Source organism: Coregonus clupeaformis, chromosome 3 (assembly GCF_020615455.1).
Source record: "Coregonus clupeaformis isolate EN_2021a chromosome 3, ASM2061545v1, whole genome shotgun sequence".
Classification (NCBI taxonomy): domain Eukaryota; kingdom Metazoa; phylum Chordata; class Actinopteri; order Salmoniformes; family Salmonidae; genus Coregonus; species Coregonus clupeaformis.
In genome coordinates this window covers 28,283,837-28,305,081 of record NC_059194.1, presented here as the reverse complement: position 1 = coordinate 28,305,081, position 21,245 = coordinate 28,283,837, and the positions used below count along the sequence as shown (strand labels likewise).

Sequence of the window (21,245 nt, the reverse complement as noted above, 5' to 3'; positions counted from 1 at the left end):
AATCTCTACCTCTCCCTCTTTCTCCTCTTTCCGTCCTCCTCAGAGGCAGACAGGAGATTTACGGATCTGCACCCAAATATCAAGTGGATTCATCAGGAACGGAGAGCGGGAGCGTCATAAATATCAATGAGAGGTGGTGAGACTAAAGGAGGTAGCTGCTCCTCTCAGTGTCCACACTGTGTACCGCTATTAAGAGTTTATTAACGCGCTGGATTAACCCAATAACCTCAATTTAAGGAAGATGGGACATGCAGTCTATCTTAATGATGGATTTCATAGGGGTCACACCTAAAGGGAATTGGGATCCAGGGAAACAATGCCTGCCTCCACCGCTGAGTGACATGGGGCGAAAGCCAATCACCTTTCACCTATGAGGGAGCTCTTGAGAGTTACTGTCCACCCTCTTGTACATAACCTTTTGGTGTGCTTAGTGGGGATATAGAGGCCCAAACTGCTTAACGTTGCAGGTTGAAGTTAAATATATAGAATAGGCCATTTATGCTATGTTAACCTTCACCATTCACCAACCAAGCACGTCCCTAATACAACGTCCTATACTGCAACAGCAGATTTGTTATTTCTGAGTATTAATATTAGAGTAAAAAGAGAGAGAGCAATTAATAATACGTTATATTTAGGAGGAACAATCAAGCCCCTCAGCTAATGAATATGACAATTAGATGAGGGGCTGGTTTGACAACTGTCAACATGCCCTGTCAATTCTAGCCTGGTGGTTGATGCTATGTCAACACCTCTCACTGATAACGCCTGCTGTCTAGTCCCTCAGGGGAAGCAGATACATTACCATATGTTCCTATCATCCTGAAAGCATCCCTGGGGCTTCTGGAGTGTCTTTGTTTGGCTTGAGTCTGCAGGGGAAATAGTAGGAAACAAATAGCATTCAGCCATTTCAAACCATCTGCATCAATCCAGCCCATGGCATATTAGTTCTCTGAGAACGAACTTCCTGGGAGAATAGGTTATGTTTGCAGCAGTATTACAGTTTTGGATAAGACGGTTTGGTCTTGGCATGGCTCATATTTTGAAAGTTTCAGTTTCTGTGACGTTCACTAAACAAGAGACCAGGCCCAGACGACTTTAGGTTCAGACAATGATCTAAGGTCAGTATTGTGCGTTATCCCAAATGGATTTGAGAAGGGTAGGCTGACCCTAGATCTGTGCCTAATGTGTAGTGTCTATCCATAGCTTTATCAATCCACACCACCAGCCACAGATCACAGCCCAAACCAGGTCTGAACTCCCCCCCCTCACTCCCTCCCTCCCTTTCTGTGTTTGAGATCAATTGACACTCTTTATCATGGTACTTTGAGATTTATTTTAAACTGCAAAACCCTTGCACCACTGTACTTTGTATACCAGGGTTGGCTGGCCTTCTCTAGTCACTCGTAGGCTCAGTCACTGGTATACTTTTATTTACAAAGCCATTTTGGGTTTACTACCTTTTTATTTGGGCATTTTTATTGTTCAGAAATGTGGTGGGTACTCTCTTCGTTCACTGGACTTTATCCTGCTAACTGTTCCAAATGTCCGAACTGAATTTGGTAAAAGGTCTTTTATGTACTCTGTGCCATCGTCTTGGAACACCTTACAAAATAATTTTAAACTGGAAGAACTTGTCCCGATTGGTGTTTTTAAATCTCTGATGAAGGATTTTGAGGCTGATTCCCTGACCTGTCAATGTCTTTAATTTGCTGTTTTTGATATTGTTATACTCTTGTGAATTCATGAATGGTTTTTACTAGATTACTTGTAGTTTTTCATGTTGTCTGTCTGTAATTTTTTGTAATGACTTGGTGCTGCCTATCTTGGCCAGGACGCTCTTGAAAAAGAGATTTTAAATCTCAATGAGCCCTTCCTGGTTAAATAAAGGTTAAATAAAATAAAATAAAATAAATAAATTTCTCCCCCCCTCCCTTTCTCCCCCCTCCCTCCCTTTCTCTCCCCCCTCCCTCCCTTTCTCTCCCCCTCCCTCCCTCCCTCCCTTTCTCTCCCCCCTCCTCCCTCCCTCCCTTTCTCTCCCCCTCCCTCCCTTTCTCTCCCCCTCCCTCCCCCCCTTTCTCTCCCCCTCCCTCCCTCCCTTTCTCTCCCCCTCCCTTTCTCTCCTCCCTCCCTCCCTCCCTCCCTTTCTCTCCCCCTCCCTCCCTCCCTCCCCCCTCCCTTTCTCTCCCCCTCCCTCCCTCCCTCCCTCCCTTTCTCCCCCTCCCTCCCTCCCTTTCTCTCCCCCTCCCTCCCTCCCTCCCTCCCTTTCTCTCCTCCCCCTCCCTCCCTTTCTCTCCCCCTCCCTCCCTACCTCCCTCCCTCCCTCCCTTTCTCTCCCCCTCCCTCCCTCCCTCCCTCCCTTTCTCTACCCATCCCTCCCTCCCTCCCTTTCTCTCCCCCTCCCACCCCTCCCTCCCTCCCTCCCTCCCTCCCTCCCTCCCTCCCTCCCTCCCTCCCTCCCTTTCTTTCTCTCCCCTCCCTCCCTCCCTCCCTCCCTTTCTCTCCCCCTCCCTCCCTCCCTCCCTTTCTCTCCCCGTCCCTCCCTCCCTTTCTCTCCCCCTCCCTTTCTCCCTCCCTTTCTCCCTCCCTCCCGTTCTCTCCCCCTCCCTCCCTCCCTCCCTCCCTTTCTATGAGAAAGCCACAATCATAACAGACTCAGAGAAATAGAATGATAGGAGGGAGAGGACAGAAGAGATGGAGCAAGATGGAGATGGAAAGAGACTGAGAAATTGATTTTCCTCCAGCTGCATAAATCAAATTGAGTACAAAAAGGACATTATCAAATCAATAGATTTAATATAGCATATTATTATATGAAGACAAAGGCATGTCTGATGAGGGGAGTTAACTTTGACTGATGGCACTGGGACACATCAATATAGGCGATTTGCATTTGGAGGAAGGATAAGCTCTGCAGAATGCAATAACACAACTCCCAAACCTCTATAAAACTTGTTATAGAAATAAATGTGAGGCTCATGTAAGCGTGAGTGTGTGAGGGAGTGAGTGAGTACGTGTCATATGTATGCCTACACGCACACCCATTTTGACGATGCAGCTGTGATTGGGTATGTCTGCAGGAATGTCTGTGTGTGTGTGTGTGTGTGTGTGTGTGTGTTTACAGTGCCTTCAGAAAGTATTTATATACCTTGACTTAATTCAAATGTTGTGTTACAGCCTGAATTCAAAATTGATTTCTCACCCCCCATCTACACACAATACCCCATGACAAAGTGAAACATGTTTTTAGAAATGTTTGCCACATTTATTGAAAATGAAATATAGAAACCTTTGGCAGCGATTACAGCTGTGAGTCTTTCTGGGTAAGTCTCTAAGAGCTTTACACATCTGGATTGTACAATATTTGCACATTTTATTTTAAAAATTCTTCAAGCTCTGTCAAGTTGGTTGTTGATCATTGCTAGACAGTGTAGTGTATTAAGATTATGACTTTGTTAATGGTTTTAAGTGGAACTTGAGAGGATGTTTATTTAGTGTCAAAGGGAATGGTTTTAGTGTGACGCCACATAAGACAGAGACGTCTGTGTGTTGTAGACAGGGGATTGGACAGTAGAGGGAGCCACCCATATTTTTGTATATCTTATAAGTATAGGCTAGAGACAAAAACGGCAGAGCAGACATTGCAATTTGGGGGAACTACTGCTCTCCGGGTGGTCATGACATCCGTAAACTTATGCTGAAATCTTGTGATATGAATAAACCTTATGATCAAAGTTCAGTATAAGCGGACTCCTTTGTTTACAGCAATAACTAGCAACTTTAACTCGACACTACAACAGCAATTTTCAAGTCTTGCCATAGATTTAAGTCAAAACTGTAACTAGGCCACTCGGGAACATTCAATGTCGTAAGCAACTACAGTGTATATTTGGCCTTGTGTTTTAGGTTATTGTCCTGCTGAAAGGTGAATTTGTCTCCCAGGGTCTGTTGGAAAGCAGACATTGACCAGGTTTTCCTCTAGGATTTTGCCTGTGCTTAGCTCTATTCTGTTCATTTTTATCATTTGCCCCAAACATAATGCTTTGTATTCAGGACATACATTTAATTTCTTTGCCACATTTTCTGCTGTTTTACTTTAGTGCCTAATTGCAAACAGGATGCATGTTTTGGAATATTTTATTATTCGGCTTCCTTCTTTTCACTCTGTCATTTAGATTAGTATTGTGGATTGACTACAATGTTGTTGATCCATCCTCAGTTTTCTCTTATACATCAATTAAACTTTAACTGTTTTAAAGTCACCATTGACCTCATGTTGAAATCGCTGAGCGGTTTCCTTCCTCTCCGGCAACTGAGTTAGGAAGGACGCCTGTATCTTTGTAGTGACTGGGTGTATTGATAAACAATACAAAGTGTAATTAATCACCATGCTCAAAGGGATATTCAATGTCTTCTTGTTTTATTTTTACCCATCTACCAATAGGTACCCTTCTTTGCGAGGCATTGGAAAACCTCCCTGGTCTTTGTGGTTGAATCTGTGTTTGAAATTCACTGCTCGACTGAGGGACCTTACAGATAATTGTATGTGTGGAGTACAGAGATGAGGTAGTCATTCAAAAATCATGTTTAACACTCTTATTGCACAAAGAGGGAGTCCATGCAATTTATTATATGACTTGAAAAGCAAATTCTTACTGCTTTTCATTTTGTTTTTTTATTATTTAGTAAAAATGTCTAAAAATATAATTCCACTTTGACATTATGGGGTATTGTGTGTAGGCCAGTGACACAAAATCTCAATTTTATCCATTTTAAATTCAGGCTGTAACAACAAAATTTGGTAAAAGTCAAGGGGTGTGAATTTCTGAAGGCACTGTATGTTTGTGCGTCCAGCCAAAATGTCATTATTTAAATAAGACCATCACAAAGAGAAGGTACAGGACAGGACAGACTTAAATTTATTCAGACAAACTGTTACAATAAAATAAAGGTATTTTCAGCACATAACATCAACATTCCATTATAACTTCAGAAGGGGAAAAATAAGACACTCAAAAACTCACTGCACTATGCTTCTATGGAAAGAGCTTCTGGAATCTAGCTACATTAAGGACAATCGATTTCCACACCTCAGTCTGCAACTGGACAAAGCCACAGTGCCTTCACACAGCAATATATTACCCTTTAACATTAGTCATCTTTAACTCTTTACAAAGTAAAAAATATATAGAATTAACAAAGAAGACTTTTGCAAATATGGCCATTTATATGTGTGTTTGAACTAGCGGAGTTGTCGTAAAACTGTATTGTGTGTGTGTATGTGTCCGTGTGTGTGTGTACACTCCCCTACGTATTTATTTGGACAATTTGGCAATATATATACACTGCTCAAAAAAATAAAGGGAACACTTAATCAACACAATGTAACTCCAAGTCAATCACACTTCTGTGAAATCAAACTGTCCATGTAGGAAGCAACACTGATTGACAATACATTTCACATGCTGTTGTGCAAATGGAATAGACAACAGGTGGAAATTATAGGCAATTAGCAAGACACCCCCAATAAAGGACTGGTTTTGCAGGTGGTGACCACAGACCACTTCTCAGTTCCTATGCTTCCTGGCTGATGTTTTGGTCACTTTTGAATGCTGGCTGTGCTTTCACTCTAGTGGTAGCATGAGACGGAGTCTACAACCCACACAAGTGGCTCAGGTAGTGCAGCTCATCCAGGATGGCACATCAATGCGAGCTGTGGCAAGAAGGTTTGCTGTGTCTGTCAGCATAGTGTCCAGAGCATGGAGGTGCTACCAGGAGACAGGCCAGTACATCAGGAGACGTGGAGGAGGCCGTAGGAGTGCAACAACCCAGCAGCAGGACTGCTACCTCCGCCTTTGTGCAAGGAGGAGCAGGAGGAGCACTGCCAGAGCCCTGCAAAATTACCTCCAGCAGGCCACAAATGTGCATGTGTCTGCTCAAACGGTCAGAAACAGACTCCATGAGGGTGGTATGAGGGCTCGACGTCCGCAGGTGGGGGTTGTGCTTACAGCCCAACACCGTGCAGGACGTTTGGCATTTGCCAGAGAACACCAAGATTGGCAAATTCGCCACTGGCGCCCTGTGCTCTTCACAGATGAAAGCAGGTTCACACTGAGCACATGTGACAGACGTGACAGAGTCTGGAGACGCCGTGGAGAACGTTCTGCTGCCTGCAACATCCTCCAGCATGACCGGTTTGGCAGTGGGTCAGTCATGGTGTGGGGTGGCATTTCTTTGGTGGGCCGCACAGCCCTCCATGTGCTCGCCAGAGGTAGCCTGACTGCCATTAGGTACCGAGATGAGATCCTCAGACCCCTTGTGAGACCATATGCTGGTGCGGTTGGCCCTGGGTTCCTCCTAATGCAAGACAATGCTAGACCTCATGTGGCTGGAGTGTGTCAGCAGTTCCTGCAAGAGGAAGGCATTGATGCTATGGACTGGCCCGCCCGTTCCCCAGACCTGAATCCAATTGAGCACATCTGGGACATCATGTCTCGCTCCATCCACCAACGCCACGTTGCACCACAGATTGTCCAGGAGTTGGCGGATGCTTTAGTCCAGGTCTGGGAGGAGATCCCTCAGGAGACCATCCGCCACCTCATCAGGAGCATGCCCAGGCGTTGTAGGGAGGTCATACAGGCACGTGGAGGCCACACACACTACTGAGCCTCATTTTGACTTGTTTTAAGGACATTACATCAAAGTTGGATCAGCCTGTAGTGTGGTTTTCCACTTTAATTTTGAGGGTGACTCCAAATCCAGACCTCCATGGGTTGATAAATGTGATTTCCATTGATAATTGTTGTGTTATTTTGTTGTCAGCACATTCAACTATGTAAAGAAAAAAGTATTTAATAAGATTATTTCATTCATTCAGATCTAGGATGTGTTATTTTAGTGTTCCCTTTATTTTTTTTAGCAGTGTATATGCGGCAACAGACCAGAATGGGTATTTTCATACATATCGGTTTTACTGTTTAAAAATGAATGCACTTTATGTATGTAGTCCCCCCATTTAAATGTGTCATAAGTATTTGGACAAAATCAACGTGAATAATGGTGAGTGAGAAAGCTACAGATGCACAAAGATCATACCCCCAAGACATGCTATCCTCCATTACTAATAACAGGGGAGGTTAGCATTTTTTTTTTTGTGGGGGGGTATGATATTCATGCCTATGTAACTTCCTCACTCATCATAATTAATGATTCATTCATGATTATTCGTAATCATGGTAGAATACACATTTATGTAGAAGTGTTTAGAAACATATTCTATTCTTATTTACAATAGAAGTGACTCCAAAATGACACAATACATTATTTACCATTCATTTCTATTGGGCACAACATAATATGAAACACAACCAAAGCAAACTGCAAATGCATCCAACAAATCTGTGGAGTCACAAGCTAGGAATATGGGACCAAATACTTAACTTTTGACTAAATGTAATACACTGTAAGTGAATTTGTCTAAATACTTATGACATTTTCAAATGGGGGGACTATTTACATAGCATACTTTCATTTCTAAACAGTAAAACGGATGTGTATGAAAATACCCTCAAATAAAAGGTGACATTCTATACTGTCGCCACATATAAAACATTTGATGTCAAATCCAAATAGCTGGAGTATAGAGCCAAATTAAACATTTTAGCTTCACTGTCCAAATAAAGAGGAGTGTATGTGCATGTGTGTGTATGAGGACAGTTCAGCAACAGCAAAGGACCTAGGGATTGCATGTAATTGCGCTTCTGTAGACGTTTGAGCGACTAGGACCAAAAAGAGGGAGGGTTACTCAGCTATGTACTACACAAGCAGGCCAGGGAGGGACAGCAGTGACATCAGGACAGGGCAAGGGTCTGTTATGATGAGAGGGCAAAGGTCAAGGGCAGGTTGATTGCAGAATCAAAAGAAGGGGCCTTACACTGCTACAGCAAGAGATAACGTTACACGTATGTTACAGTCTGTGTGTGTGTGTGGGTGTGTGTGCGTATTGTGTTAGCGGGAGGTTTATTGTCTCTCTGGCTGATATACACACAGAGAGGTTAGAGTTGAAGATTCAAAGGGACAAAACACAAAAGGGTCATCATGCATGCTATTGACCTGATAAACAAACAACCAATCAATATCAGGGTTAGAGGTCACTGTGATGCAGTGATCAGTTGTGACTAGATGAGTTAATGTTGTGATCTGAAAGGACCAACCGATCGAGAAGGGACCGAGGGAGAAATCACCCATCAGTTCTTAGTAAATACACAGATATAGTGTATATAAGAATGAGAGAAAGGGAAATATTAGAGAGGGATAAGGAGTGGACAGAAGAAGGGAGAAAAGGGAGAGCAATAAGAACAGAGACCAAAAATTGAGGATGGGAATTAGAGAAAGGGAGAGAGATTTGAGGGAAGGAGAAAAAAAGCCCCAAACATCACTTTCATCCCCTGAGTTCCTCTTCCTGTCTCCAGGTTTCCCAGGCTCCTCTGGGAGAAGAATGAGATGAAAGGCTGACTCTACGGGTGTCGACTCCGAGCTATAAAACCCAAATAAGGGAAATTAGATGAATGAGAGGAGAGCCACGGCTGTAAAACTCACTCACGCATTCCGCCAGCGTGAAAGGAGCAAGCAGGGTTTGGTCGTGATAGACTGTTTTCTAATTAGCTGTGTCCCTACCTGTAACTACAATTCTATTTCACAGAGAAAATGGAAAACATCAGTGGTGCCAACTGACTTGCTGAAGAGTAGAATAGTGTATTCTGTGGAGCTGTTGTCTGTGCTGGATGGACTAAAGTGTCAATCACAACAGACACATTAATCAAAAATCTGTTCAAGATTGGTTCCCACTGGCCGAAGCACGCAAAAGCAATATATCATTACGCTACATCACATGCCCAATGAAGCATATAGTGCCCGGCTCAGACCTGTGAATATATGCATCCAATCATCCAAGGCCTGTCATTATCAAAGTGAAATGCCACTAAGCATTGTGTGTGTGTGCTTATACTGTACCTGTGTAACGCTTATAACTGTTCATAAGCCTGCCTTATGGGTTACGACTATCTCATCTCGGTTTGTGGGGTAGATACACTACGATAACTGACCTCACTTGACTGCAACCAGAAATATTCTGAAATAAAACAGGAACTCATTTAGAATAGAAGCTATAGCTAGAATATTTCACTTCTTCAGTCAACAATACAAACCAAATGCTACAGAAATCAAACTCTACGACAAGCAAAACTATTATGGTAAAACGTTATTTTTAAACTCCCGCTGCTTTTAGTAATTTTTTTCAAAGCAAACCGTTAGAATTCAAAAAATATATATTTGTGTCCGTCTCTAAAGCTGCAGGCTGGTTTATGGAGGTTTGAAACAGGTCAGAATAATGGTGACTGGGTTCTTTGTGGGATTTCTCTGATCTGAAATTCCACAGACAAAGTGCTTGTCTCCACCTGAACCAAAGTACAAAACTAGCTTTAAAAAATGTTAAAAATGTTAATTATCAATTAATGGAAAGATAATAAATATCTTTGCACTTTCAAGCTGAAGACAGAGGTTGCTATTCAGTTAGTGGCTCTCAACATCGTTTTAAACTTCTAAAAGCTACATTAGAGGAGGTTTGCACAGCATTAAGATAGCAACAGAAGAGAGCACTGCAGCAGCGAATGTGGGCATTGTCACCAAATAAACCAAACTAATGTGTATACTCTGGGTTACATAAAGAGTTATATCTGGCCACCCAAACATGTCTTCAGCATGGGCGTAGAAGTGGGAACATGCAAAAAAAACACATCATCACTCTTGCTGATTCTAGGACACCCGGGAACATTCAATAACAGCAAGAACAATATTCTCAAGCAAAGAGCCTATGAATATTCTGGAACCCGAGAATATGGTATTCTAGAACATGAGGAGAGAGGACAGGAGTGGAACACAGAACAGAACAGTCTCTGACAGAAGGGCCAGGGGACGGAACATACTGCAGAATCTCGCCTTCCTGTTGTGAACGTATTTACATCCAATGTGTCTCTGGCCTCAAAGACAGACACGAGACTCCCAGAGACACAGACAGATAGAGAGAGAGAAAGGGGAGATGAGCGAGGTACAGGGCGCAAGAGCAAGAAAGAGAGAGCAATCTTAGTTGGGGACAGTTGAAGCAGAGGGAAACACATTAAAAGAGACTAGACAGTCTTTGTTTGAATTTAATAGGTCTCTATTATCTGAAGGAGAGTAGGAGGGGGACACATTCTATGAAGGTCGAGTAGGAGAGGATTAACAAAGAGAAAGTTTCAATGAAGTTATGAACAAGAGGAAGGGAAAGTCAGTTGGAGATGGACTGATGCTGAGGGGTAGGGGGTGGGACGAAGGAGACGCTGGAAGGGCTTCAGGTCTGTGCAGAGTTAACGGGAGTCCCTGGTTGGTTGATGGGAGAGCAGGTGGGGGCGGAGCTACCAGACGTAGCCAATCTCGTCATCTTTGTCATCTTCCTCGTCCTCGTCATCCTCGATGGCCCCTCTGGGATGGATCCGGCCCCGCCTCTGCTTCTGCCGGCTCCTCCCACTCCGAGGTGGCTCCTCCTCCTGGTCATCAAGGAGAAGGACGCCGCCCCCGCTGCCAAAATCCCCCGAGGTCTCTTGGTCCTCCTCTACACAGAGACAAAGAAACAGACAGGTTAGACACACGGACAGACAGAGACAGACAGGTTAGATAGGGCCTACAGAGACAGGGAAATAGACAGGTTAGAGACAGAGACAGAGAGACAGACAGGTTAGATACCGAGACAGACAGACGGGTAACAAAGAGACAGGTAGGCAGGCAGAGAGACAGAAACTGAAAGACAGAGAAAGAGACAAAATACGCCTGAGAAAGGCAGACAGAGTGACAGACCGACAGACTGACCGACAGACCGACCGACAGACAGCCAGACCGACAAACAAACAAACAAACAAACAAACAAACAAACAAACCAATCCACATACAGCTTCCTTTGATTGAGATGTGCTATTCCGACAACACAATGCATGATGAGTGTAAATAACGTCATCTTCCTCCAGTGGTCCGTGTGAGCCTGAGCTCTACTTTATCCCAGCTCACGATCTCAAAGCATGAAACCTTTCAAAGGAACACTGTTGAATCCCAAATACATGAGCAGGGAATCAGAGGCAGCCAGAGGCATTCAGCTATAGATAGATTAGACTTCACAGGCTTCACCAGGCTGTTCTCAGGTCTGTCTGGGTGATTACACATCTTCTATTAGCAGCAGGGTTTACCACACCAACATTCAGTCTGGCAATTGTCACAGAAGATTAGTCTCTTTGTCAAATGGAACTACGCTTCAGAGATAGGAGTACACACAAATGCCCACCACACTCCACAAACAACAACAACAACAACATGATGACAAAGGCAACTTCTGTTCCTCTAAAAGGCCTGGAGAGTATTTGTTTTGTGGGAGACACTCACAAACATTTGCGCCATAAAAAGGCTCTAACAGAACAGAGCCCTTGTCATTGAGATTCCCCACATGCTTCAGTGGTATCTTTAAAGAAAGACTCAGCGAGCTGGCTGCCTCCAGCACCCCAGATTACACAGACCTAGATAACACACTCTCACACACAGCAACACCTGTATCAAAGAGCACACTCATAGAGACAGATGAGACACATTGTAAAAGGAATCCTGGAGGGGTGTTTGTGTGTGTGTTTGCGTGTGCTCTTGTGCTGAAAAGTGTTAGAAATGTTATGTCGGGTTCAAATACTATGTGAAATCTTTAAAATACTTTGAGCGTTTGCTCTAGCCTGCCTGGAATGCCAAATCGGCGAGATCTGCAGTTTTGGTGCTATTCTATTGGTCCATTAAGCCAGGCAAGCTCAATCAAACACAGATAAAGTATTTGGAATGACTCACAATAGTATTTGAAGCCAGCTCTGGTGCATAGAGTACGAATATTGGTTATATGTGCTTGTGTACATGATTGTGTGTTGTGTGTGTGTGTTTGTGTGTGTGTGTGTGTGTTGACTGATGGGCCTTACCACAGGTGGGGTTGCCCTGTTTTCTGGAGCCGGCGATCTCGTTGCCGTATTTGTCCACACACCAACACTGTCCAGTATTGCCATGACACTGGGTTGGCTTAAAGTAACCCTCCTCAGAACAGCGTGGAATATAGGCCCCTAGAGAGAGGGAGGGAGAGGTTGTTGTGAGGGAGAGAGAGAGAGATTGTCAGAGATAAAGAGATTGACACAGGCGTGTAGGCACGGATGGGTCTGGTTGGGCCCAGGCCCACCCAATCAGATTGAGTTAGTCAGTATTATCATTCTCTCCTTGTCAGTGTTCCAAACTGGATATTCTTAGTTTTTTTTTAACCTAAACACAGTACTTGACTTGGGCAGTAGCTCACGGGAACTGCGTACCGGCACCTCCAATGTTATTCTGCTTGAGTCCCTGCACTTCCTATAGAATATTAGCTCAAAAGTATTGAGGAGTTCCTGCACCTAAATATAAAGAGAAACGGCACCCAAAATGAGTACCGGCACCTATTTCAGTCCAAGTCATGCAATTTCAAAATAATGGGCAGGTTCTGGCACGTATCATTCCACACTGATACCATCTGCAGTAAACAGTAGTTATCACTGTGTAGGCTAGGCTACACTGTGTAGGCTACTCACTGTTAGCTAGCTAGCTTGCTAGCTAAAACTCACTAGCCAACTTGGCTAACAAAACAAGTAAAATGGCCAAACAAAGCTCACTGTAAAAAATGTCTCAAGAGACCTCATAAAGAAAATAACTTTGGAGCATTTGCGAAGTTATTTTATATTTATATTTTAATATTTATTTGGATCCCCATTAGCTGCTGCCAAGGCAGCGCTTCCTTGGGTCCAAACAGGGTTAAAACAATTACATCACAGCAAAACACAACAACAGCCTGCATTATAAATTACACAATACATCATACAAGACATTACTACATTATTATGCTATTATGACCCCATTTAGGTCCCGCTTTAAATTACATGCAGCTTATAAAGGTTTCATAAAGCCTTCAAATGCCTTCATAAACAATACATAAATGTGTTACAAATCATCTATAACTGTATGTCATGCTTTATAAAGGGTTCATAAATGTGGCATAACTGTGTGACATAACCCACTATGTCATATATGACATAAACCTGTGCTTTATAAAGGGTGACATAAGCACTGCTTAATAAAGGCCTTATAAGTCATTTTAAAATGAGGCTTCTCAAAGCATTTATAACCCTGTCATGCATCTTGGTAGAGCATTGCAACGCCAGAATAGTGGATTCGATTCCTAGGACCACCCATACGTAAAAATTTATTAAATCATGGCTGTAAGTTGCTTTGGATAAAAGCGGCTGCTAAATGTTATATATTATATTACTATTAAACATTTCTAGGATGACCCAACTTCTTTCCCTCTTGGGTGCATAGTCAATATTGGACCTGACCTCAACTTTCCCCAAATTACATTGGTGAGGCCTTTTAAAATCTGTTTAAATGTTTTGCCTTCACCCAAAATCAATTTTCTCAGTTTTGTTTCTTATTTTTTCACTCTTTTTTAATAGAAAAACAACATTTCATTTTCTGTGTTCACAACAATGCTTAAACCACTTCAGGAGATGACTTTTGAGGTCTGTGAAAAATCAAAGAAACTTAGATGCTTGAGTGTAGTTGCCCTTTAATTCAGTGTGCATGCCCTGGCTGTTGTTTGGCTTGAGGGTTTTCTGTAGCACAGTAATCGCACGTGATGATGGAATGGCTGGAGTAAAAGGCCAGCAACATTCGTATTATTCAGAGCCCCATGAAATGACACCATATATACATTCTACAGACCTTACTGAGAACTCTCTACAATAATTTTACTGTGGCACCCAAAACAGTTTTTGCTCTATAAGCCAATATGTATTACATATACAGTGATTCGCATTGGGAGCATTTATATGACCTTGGAACATGTTTTAAAACCCACATTTAATGCAAATGGCACTTGAACAAATATGAATCATTGTTAATGTTTAGACAATTATTTTTCATATCATTAATAAATACAGGTTGTTGACACTTTTATACTATTATGTGGTGGACTTTTATTTTGGAAATTTCAGAAATTCCGTGACCTGGAAGTACTTTTTTAGTGTCGATGACAAGATGCTGATCATGTGATGAGTTCGCAAATCAAATGCCCAATTGTGGTGCCACCGGACAGCGAAAAACAAGTAAGTTAACCTTTATTTATTGTAATTTAAATTAGTTTGTAGTAGTTGTGTTGAGTTAGATTACATACTGTAGCTACCTCAGTTGTTATTTCAAATAATTTCGGTGACTTCACAGCAATTGCTAGATAGCTGAAATTTTCCAAGCTAGCGGCCTCAGCTAAATAAAAATCCCCTTAGATACAGCCACGTCTCAAAGTCAAGTCATGAGATTTGTAAATGACAGAGGAAAATGTAAAATGTAATGTAAATGAATATAATAATATGAATCTAATGGAGTTTCCCCATCTCCCCATTTAGAGTTTCTGGTGCAGCACAGAATTGCCCTTATCCAGACAGTGTGACAAAGACATTTCCTAACAGCCCTGCTTACTTTCTTTGTTACTTTTAAGGTTGGAACCAACATGCAGTACCTCCAGCAGGCAGAGAGGCAAGAACCATTCGTCCACCAACTCATGGACAAGCTACACTATTTACAGCCCTGTGCAATCTTCAATGTAATTGCATTGCTGGACTTTTTGAAACAATGTATTTGTATTGTTTTAAAAATGTACAAGTGAAAGGAAATGTATGGTTTAAACATGTCTTTAATGTTTATTTGCTTTAGCTGTTAGGGATAATTCCCTAAGTGTTAATACATTTGTGTTTACATCATTTAGCTTTTATATATGTGTTATGAATGACCAAAGGTGTCTGACTTTATAGTAAGTACAGCGTCATATGATACAATGCATTTATGGATGTGTTATGAATGACTGAAGGTGTCTCACTTCAAATTAAGTATTACAGGATACTACATAAAGTGTCAATAAATAGGTTATTAACGTTCTGCTGATTTATGATTATTCTCTCATGATCCACAGGTTACTGTAGGGTGTGAGAGGTATTTCAATGGGTTGATGGACCTGCAAAGCTTGTGTATGTGTGTCAGAGCCTAGATGATTTGGAGTAGTCCAACCTGAGACCACCACACCAGGTGTTCCTCTTCTGTTCCCATGCTGGGACCAGGGCTTGATTACAACCTGTTACAATGGTGCCAACATTTTGTGGCTGATCTTTCAGCGGGGGAGTCGGTGAATGTGTCAAATACCTGATGGGCCCAACACCGCGCGGTATGGCTAATTTTTGTTGTCTGCTTGTTTGTGTACTGAGGAACATGTAACTTGGATCCAGAAGAAAGCCACTTTCAATTTCTTCAGGTTGGGGGCCTTTAATCAAGGTAAGTGTTTCTTGGTGTAAAGTCGTCCCCAGGCTATTGCACACTCAGCACATATAAGCCTGGGATATCAACCATTCAAAGTTGGCCTTTGTGGGAGTGACCATATAATTATATAGGAGTGACCTTACTAAGTAAAGTATTTGTCATCGTCACTAATTAACACAGTAAAAAAGTCATACTTATGGCTAAACCCTGCCTATTTCCACAATTTATCTTCTTAAAATATTATTTTAAACCTAACCCTAACTAATCAAGGTCAAGTTTGATGCGTTGATCTACCAGACCTTCCGCACATTTGGGTGGAAGTGTCTGGGAACGAGATTAGGTGTAATGTGACTAACATGACATCACTTCAGAGCGTATTCCAATCTTTCAACCCAACATGTCACCTATTATAAAGCACATGTTAATATCATATTCGACCTACTGGGTTATGTCACATTTAACATGGGTGATTATGTCACACAGTTATGCCACATTTATGAGCCCTTTATAAAGCATGACATATGGTTATAGATACTTTGTAACACATTTATGTAGTGCTTATGAAGACATTATGAAGGCTTTATGAAGCCTTTATAAGCTGAACGTCATTTAAAGCGGGACCCAAATGGGATCGATATAAAATCCACAATACCACGTGTGTTTGTGCGTGTGTCTCTTCACAGTCTACGTTGTGCCGTGAGGTGTTGTTTTATCCATTTTTAAAAATCTGATTTTACTGCTCGCTTGAGTTACTTGATGTGGAAGAGAGTTCCATGTAGTCATGTCTATATGTAGTACTGTGCATTTCCCAGAGTCTGTTCTGGACTTGAACACTGTGAAGAGACCCCTGGTGGCATGTCTTTTTTTTTTTTTTTTGTGGGGTATATATGGGTGTCTGAGCTGTGTGTTAGCTGTATGAACAGACAGTTCGGTCCTTTCAACACATCAATACCTCTCACAAAGACAAGTAGTGATGCAGTCAATCTCTCCTCTACTTTGAGCCAGGAGAGATTGACATGCATACAGTATCAGTAATTTCACCACAAATGGCCTACATTCCCACTCTATATCAATTGTTGATTGCATCGAAACTTAAAGACAGTTTCAGTTCATTCAGAGACAACTCTAAAGGTGATTTCGATAAAATCATTAAGCTTACAGATGATTTGATGGTCAAAAATGATATCCACAACTGGGATGTTACCAGTTCCTGAAACAGAAGACTGCCAGCAAGGTTTGTGGACTCGCATGTTACATATACAGTGGGGAAAGCAGCCCCCATTAGGAGCAACTGGATTTACAGGCAATATGGAACAAGATATTGGATATACAATTTATGGAACTCAACAGTCGATTTCATACAGGATAATGAAGAAGGCCGTAGCTGCCAGCCTGCCCCAATCAGACTCATTTGGTCAAATGACAGCGATACAGCCATCCAGTACCCATGATGGCATTTCTATGGAATTGTTTTTGTACAGCAGCTTAAACGGAAGGTACATGAGAGTTAGTCCTATCCATCGCTCATCGAGGTGCTTGACACCTGTTCCAAATACATTTTCCCGAACATGAACAGGCTTCTTAGAGCCATCACCACTCTGCCTATCACCAGCTGCACTGTATAACATCTATTCTACACTGTAAATTATCCATGCTCACAGGCCGCCTGAACAATTTGTCACTGCTCTCCTTTGAAAGACAACTGACTGAGTCATTGGATTATGATGATATCATTTCAATGTTCAACACCAAGCCCCGTTATCTTGTGCTGTGAGTCTGACAACAATGGTAGGCCTATGTTCAATTTTCTTTCACTGAACTGTATATTGTACTGCTTTATTGTACTGTACATTGTAGCCTACTGTTATTATTTACATTACCTTTGTTTAGTGTAAGAGCGAGTAGGCCTAATATAATGCAAAGAAATCTGATCTGATTGGCCTCCACATATTGCTGGGCCTCAATGCGGTCTTTGGAACAGTGCTACCTTAGATGGCTGCACCAGACCAGTTGGTGGCAAAATATATGTCATTGGCACCAGTGGCACCATAGGATACTAGAGCAATAACTATTGATCAAGTGGACTTTGTCTCATGCAAAATAATGTTCGATTTAATTATGCAGACGAACAATGTGAAATATTGTGAAAATAACACTGAAAATATTTCACAAATTTTAACATTAGTCAGATTGACCCCATAATTGGTATATAAACTCAATACATTAAGTAATGACATTAAGAATGATTACCTGTATTCAAAGATAACCAACCTACAGCTCTAAACAAAACTTAACTTGCGTCAACCTTGTGGTATTGAGAGATAAACATGGTCATGATTGAACTGATTGCACATGATGGAAGATAGTTCCTACATGATAGAGTGCTTGCTTTGTTATCCAACTGATCTTATGTCCTTTCTGGCATCCTGTGAACCTCACTCATTGCTACATTTAGCTACTCGCAGCTACATAAAAATAAATAAAAAAGCTATGTGACACCATAATGTTTCTTAAGGCCTGCTTAAACAAAATTATCGATTTCTTTGTGGTGGTGTATTAAAGGCATTTATTACGGATTTATTACGTATTGAGGCATAAATCACTGTGCTTCTATGGCTATATGCTACAGTTGAAGTCGGAAGTTTACATACACTTAGGTTGGAGTCATTAAAACTTGTTTTTCAACCACTCCACACATTTCTTGTTAACAAACTATAGTTTTTGCAAGTCGGTTACGACTATCTACTATCTACTTTGTGCATGACACAAGTAATTTTCCCAACAATTGTTTACAGACAGATTATTTCACTAATAATCCACTGTATCACAATTCCAGTGGGTCAGAAGTTTACGTACACTAAGTTGACTGTGCCTTTAAACAGCTTGGAAAATTCCAGAAAATGATGTCATGGCTTTAGAAGCTTCTGATAGGCTAATTGACATAATTTGAGTCAATTGGAGGTGTACCTGTGGATGTATTTCAAGGCCTACCTTCAAACTCAGTGCCTCTTTGCTTGACATCATGGGAAAATCAAAAGAAATCAGCCAAGACCTCAGACATTTTTTTGTAGACATCCACAAGTCTGGTTCATCCTTGGGAGCAATTTCCAAACGCCTGAAGGTACCACATTCATCTGTACAAACAATAGAACGCAAGTATAAACACCATGAGACCACGCAGCCATCATACCGCTCAGGAAGGAGACGCGTTCTGTCTCCTAGAGATTAAAGTACGTTGGTGCGAAAAGTGCAAATCAATCCCAGAACAACAGCAAAGGACCTTGTGAAGATTCTGGAGGAAACAGGTACAAAAGTATCTATATCCACTGTAAAACGAGTCCTATATCGATATAACCTGAAAGGTTTTCTGCAGGAGGGACTGGTGCACTTCACAAAATTGATGGCATCATGAGGAAGGAAAATTATGTGGATATATTGAAGCAACATCTCAAGACATCAGTCAGGAAGTTAAAGCTTGGTCGCAAATGGGTCTTCCAAATGGACAATGACCTCAAGCATACTTCCAAAGTTGTGGCAAAATGGCTTAAGGACAACAAAGTCAAGGTATTGGAGTGGCCATCACAAAGCCCTGATCTCAATCATATAGAAAATGTGTCGGCAGAACTGAAAAGGTGTGTGCAAGCAAGGAGGCCTACAAACCTGACTCAGTTACCCCAGCTCTGACAGGAGGAATGGGCAAAAATTCCCCCAACTTATTGTGGGAAGCTTGTGGAAGGCTAGCCGAAATGTTTGACCCAAGTTAAACAATTTAAAGGCAATGCTACCAAATACTAATTGAGTGTATGTAAACTTCTGACTCACTGGGAATGTGATGAAAGAAATAAAAGCTGAAATAAATCATTCTCTCTACTATTATTCTGACATTTCACATTCTTAAAATAAAGTGGTGTTCCTAACTGACCTAAAACAGGGGATTATTAATAGGATTAAATGTCAGGAATTGTGAAAAACAGAGTTTAAATGTATTTGGCTAAGGTGTATGTAAACTTCCAACTTCAACTGTATATAGACCATGACACTGCCTATTTAATTTGTTCATTTGTTCAAAACAAGAGAGCTCATAATCCAGTGCCTTAATCACAGTCAACACAACTATATAGCTTTTATAGTTGTAAGATAATGGAATATAACAGAATGAAATAGAAAATATATTTTTCTCAAATTGATCACACCGGTGAAACTGTGATTTAAAAAAAGGTATATTTTGAAACAATGCCCTTATGATATTTTTTTGGAATTGTTTGGCAACTGTATGTGTATTATAAACCTGAGACTCTCTTCTATCTAATAAAATAAAATAAACTGCATGGTACTTTATATGAAGATTTGAAAAAAGTTGCATTTTGGCAAAAAACAACAACAACATGGCTCCGTTTCCTGCCTCAAATACACATGCTGTTCATCATTCATAATTTGACAACGAATGCAGGCTATTAATAATATTGTCACACAGACTATTCTCAATGTAATCTTGTCTTTAAGTTTACATCTACACTGAACAAAAATATAAACGCAATGTGCAACAATTTCAACGATTTTACAGAGTTACAGTTCATATAAGGAAATCAGTCAATTGAAATTCATTAGGCCCTAATCGATGAATTTCACATGACTGGGAATACAGATATTGCGTATGTTGGTCACAGATACGTAAACAAAAAAGGTAGGGCCGTGGATCAGAAAACCAGTCAGTATCTGGTGTGACCACCATTTGCCTCATGCAGCGAGACATCTCCTTCGCATAGAGTTGATCAGGCCGTTGATTGTGGCCTGTGGAATGTCATCCCACTCCTCTTCAATGGCTGTGCGAAGTTGCTGGATAATTTGGCGGGAACTGGAACACGCTGTCGTACACGTCGATCCAGAGCATCCCAAACATGCTCAATGGGTGACATGTCTGGTGAGTATGCAGGCCATGGAAGAACTCGTACATTTTCAGCTTCCAGGAATTGTGTACAGATCCTTGCGACATGGGGCCGTGCATTATCGTGCTGAAACATGAGGTGATGGCGGCTGGTGAATAGCACAACAATGGGCCTTGTCACGGTATCTCTGTGCATTCAAATTGCCATCAATAAAATGCAATTGTGTACGTTGTCCATAGCTTATGCCTGGTCATACCATAACCCCACCGCCACCATGGGGCACTCTGTTCACAACATTGACATCAGCAAACCGCTTGACCACACGATGCCATACACGCTGACTGCCATCTGCCCGGTACAGTTGAAACCGGGATTCATCCGTGAAGAGCACATTTCTCCAGCATGCCAATGGCCATCGAAGGTGAGCATTTGCCCACTGAAGTCGGTTACGACGCCGAACTGCAGTCAGGTCAAGACCCTGGTGAGGACGACGAGCATGCAGATGAGCTTCCCTGAGACGGTTTCTGATAGTTTGTGCAGAAATCCTTTGGTTGTGCAAACCCACAGTTTCATCAGCTGTCTGTGGTCTCAGACGATTCCGCAGGTGAAGAAACCGGATGTAGAGGTCCTGGGCTGGCATGGTTACATGTGTTCTGCAGTTGTGAGGCCGGTTGGACGTACTGCCAAATTCTCTAAAACGACCTTGAAGGAGGCTTATGGTAGAGAAATGAACATTCAATTCTCTGGCAACAGCTCTGGTGGACATTCCTGCAGTCAGCATGCAAATTGCACGCTCCCTCAAAACTTGAGACATCTGTGGCATTGTGTTGTGACAAAACTGCACATTTTATTTACCCCAGCACAAGGTGCACCTGTGTAGTGACCATACTGTTTAATCTGCTTCTTGGTATGCTATACCTG

The 21,245-nt window shown here is 41.8% G+C and overlaps 1 protein-coding gene and 1 long non-coding RNA gene across 4 annotated transcripts in view; one reads left to right on the top strand and one right to left on the bottom strand.

The window, feature by feature from the left end:
- Positions 1-7,663: 7,663 nt before the first annotated feature.
- LOC121543569 (testican-1) overlaps positions 7,664-21,245 on the bottom strand; it is a 278,401-nt gene continuing 264,819 nt past the window's right edge. For all 3 annotated transcript variants that reach the window (XM_041853558.2, XM_041853577.2, XM_041853567.2), the window contains 2 exons: positions 12,036-12,173; positions 7,664-10,648 (listed from right to left, as the gene is read on the bottom strand). In XM_041853558.2, the coding sequence (XP_041709492.2) occupies positions 10,452-10,648; positions 12,036-12,173 (335 nt within the window). In that variant the 3' untranslated portion in view covers positions 7,664-10,451. The remainder of the gene's footprint in view (positions 10,649-12,035; positions 12,174-21,245) is intronic.
- LOC121543585 lies at positions 13,146-15,063 on the top strand. Its single transcript, XR_005996027.2, has 2 exons — positions 13,146-14,237; positions 14,627-15,063. It is a non-coding gene; the product is annotated as an uncharacterized LOC121543585 (long non-coding RNA).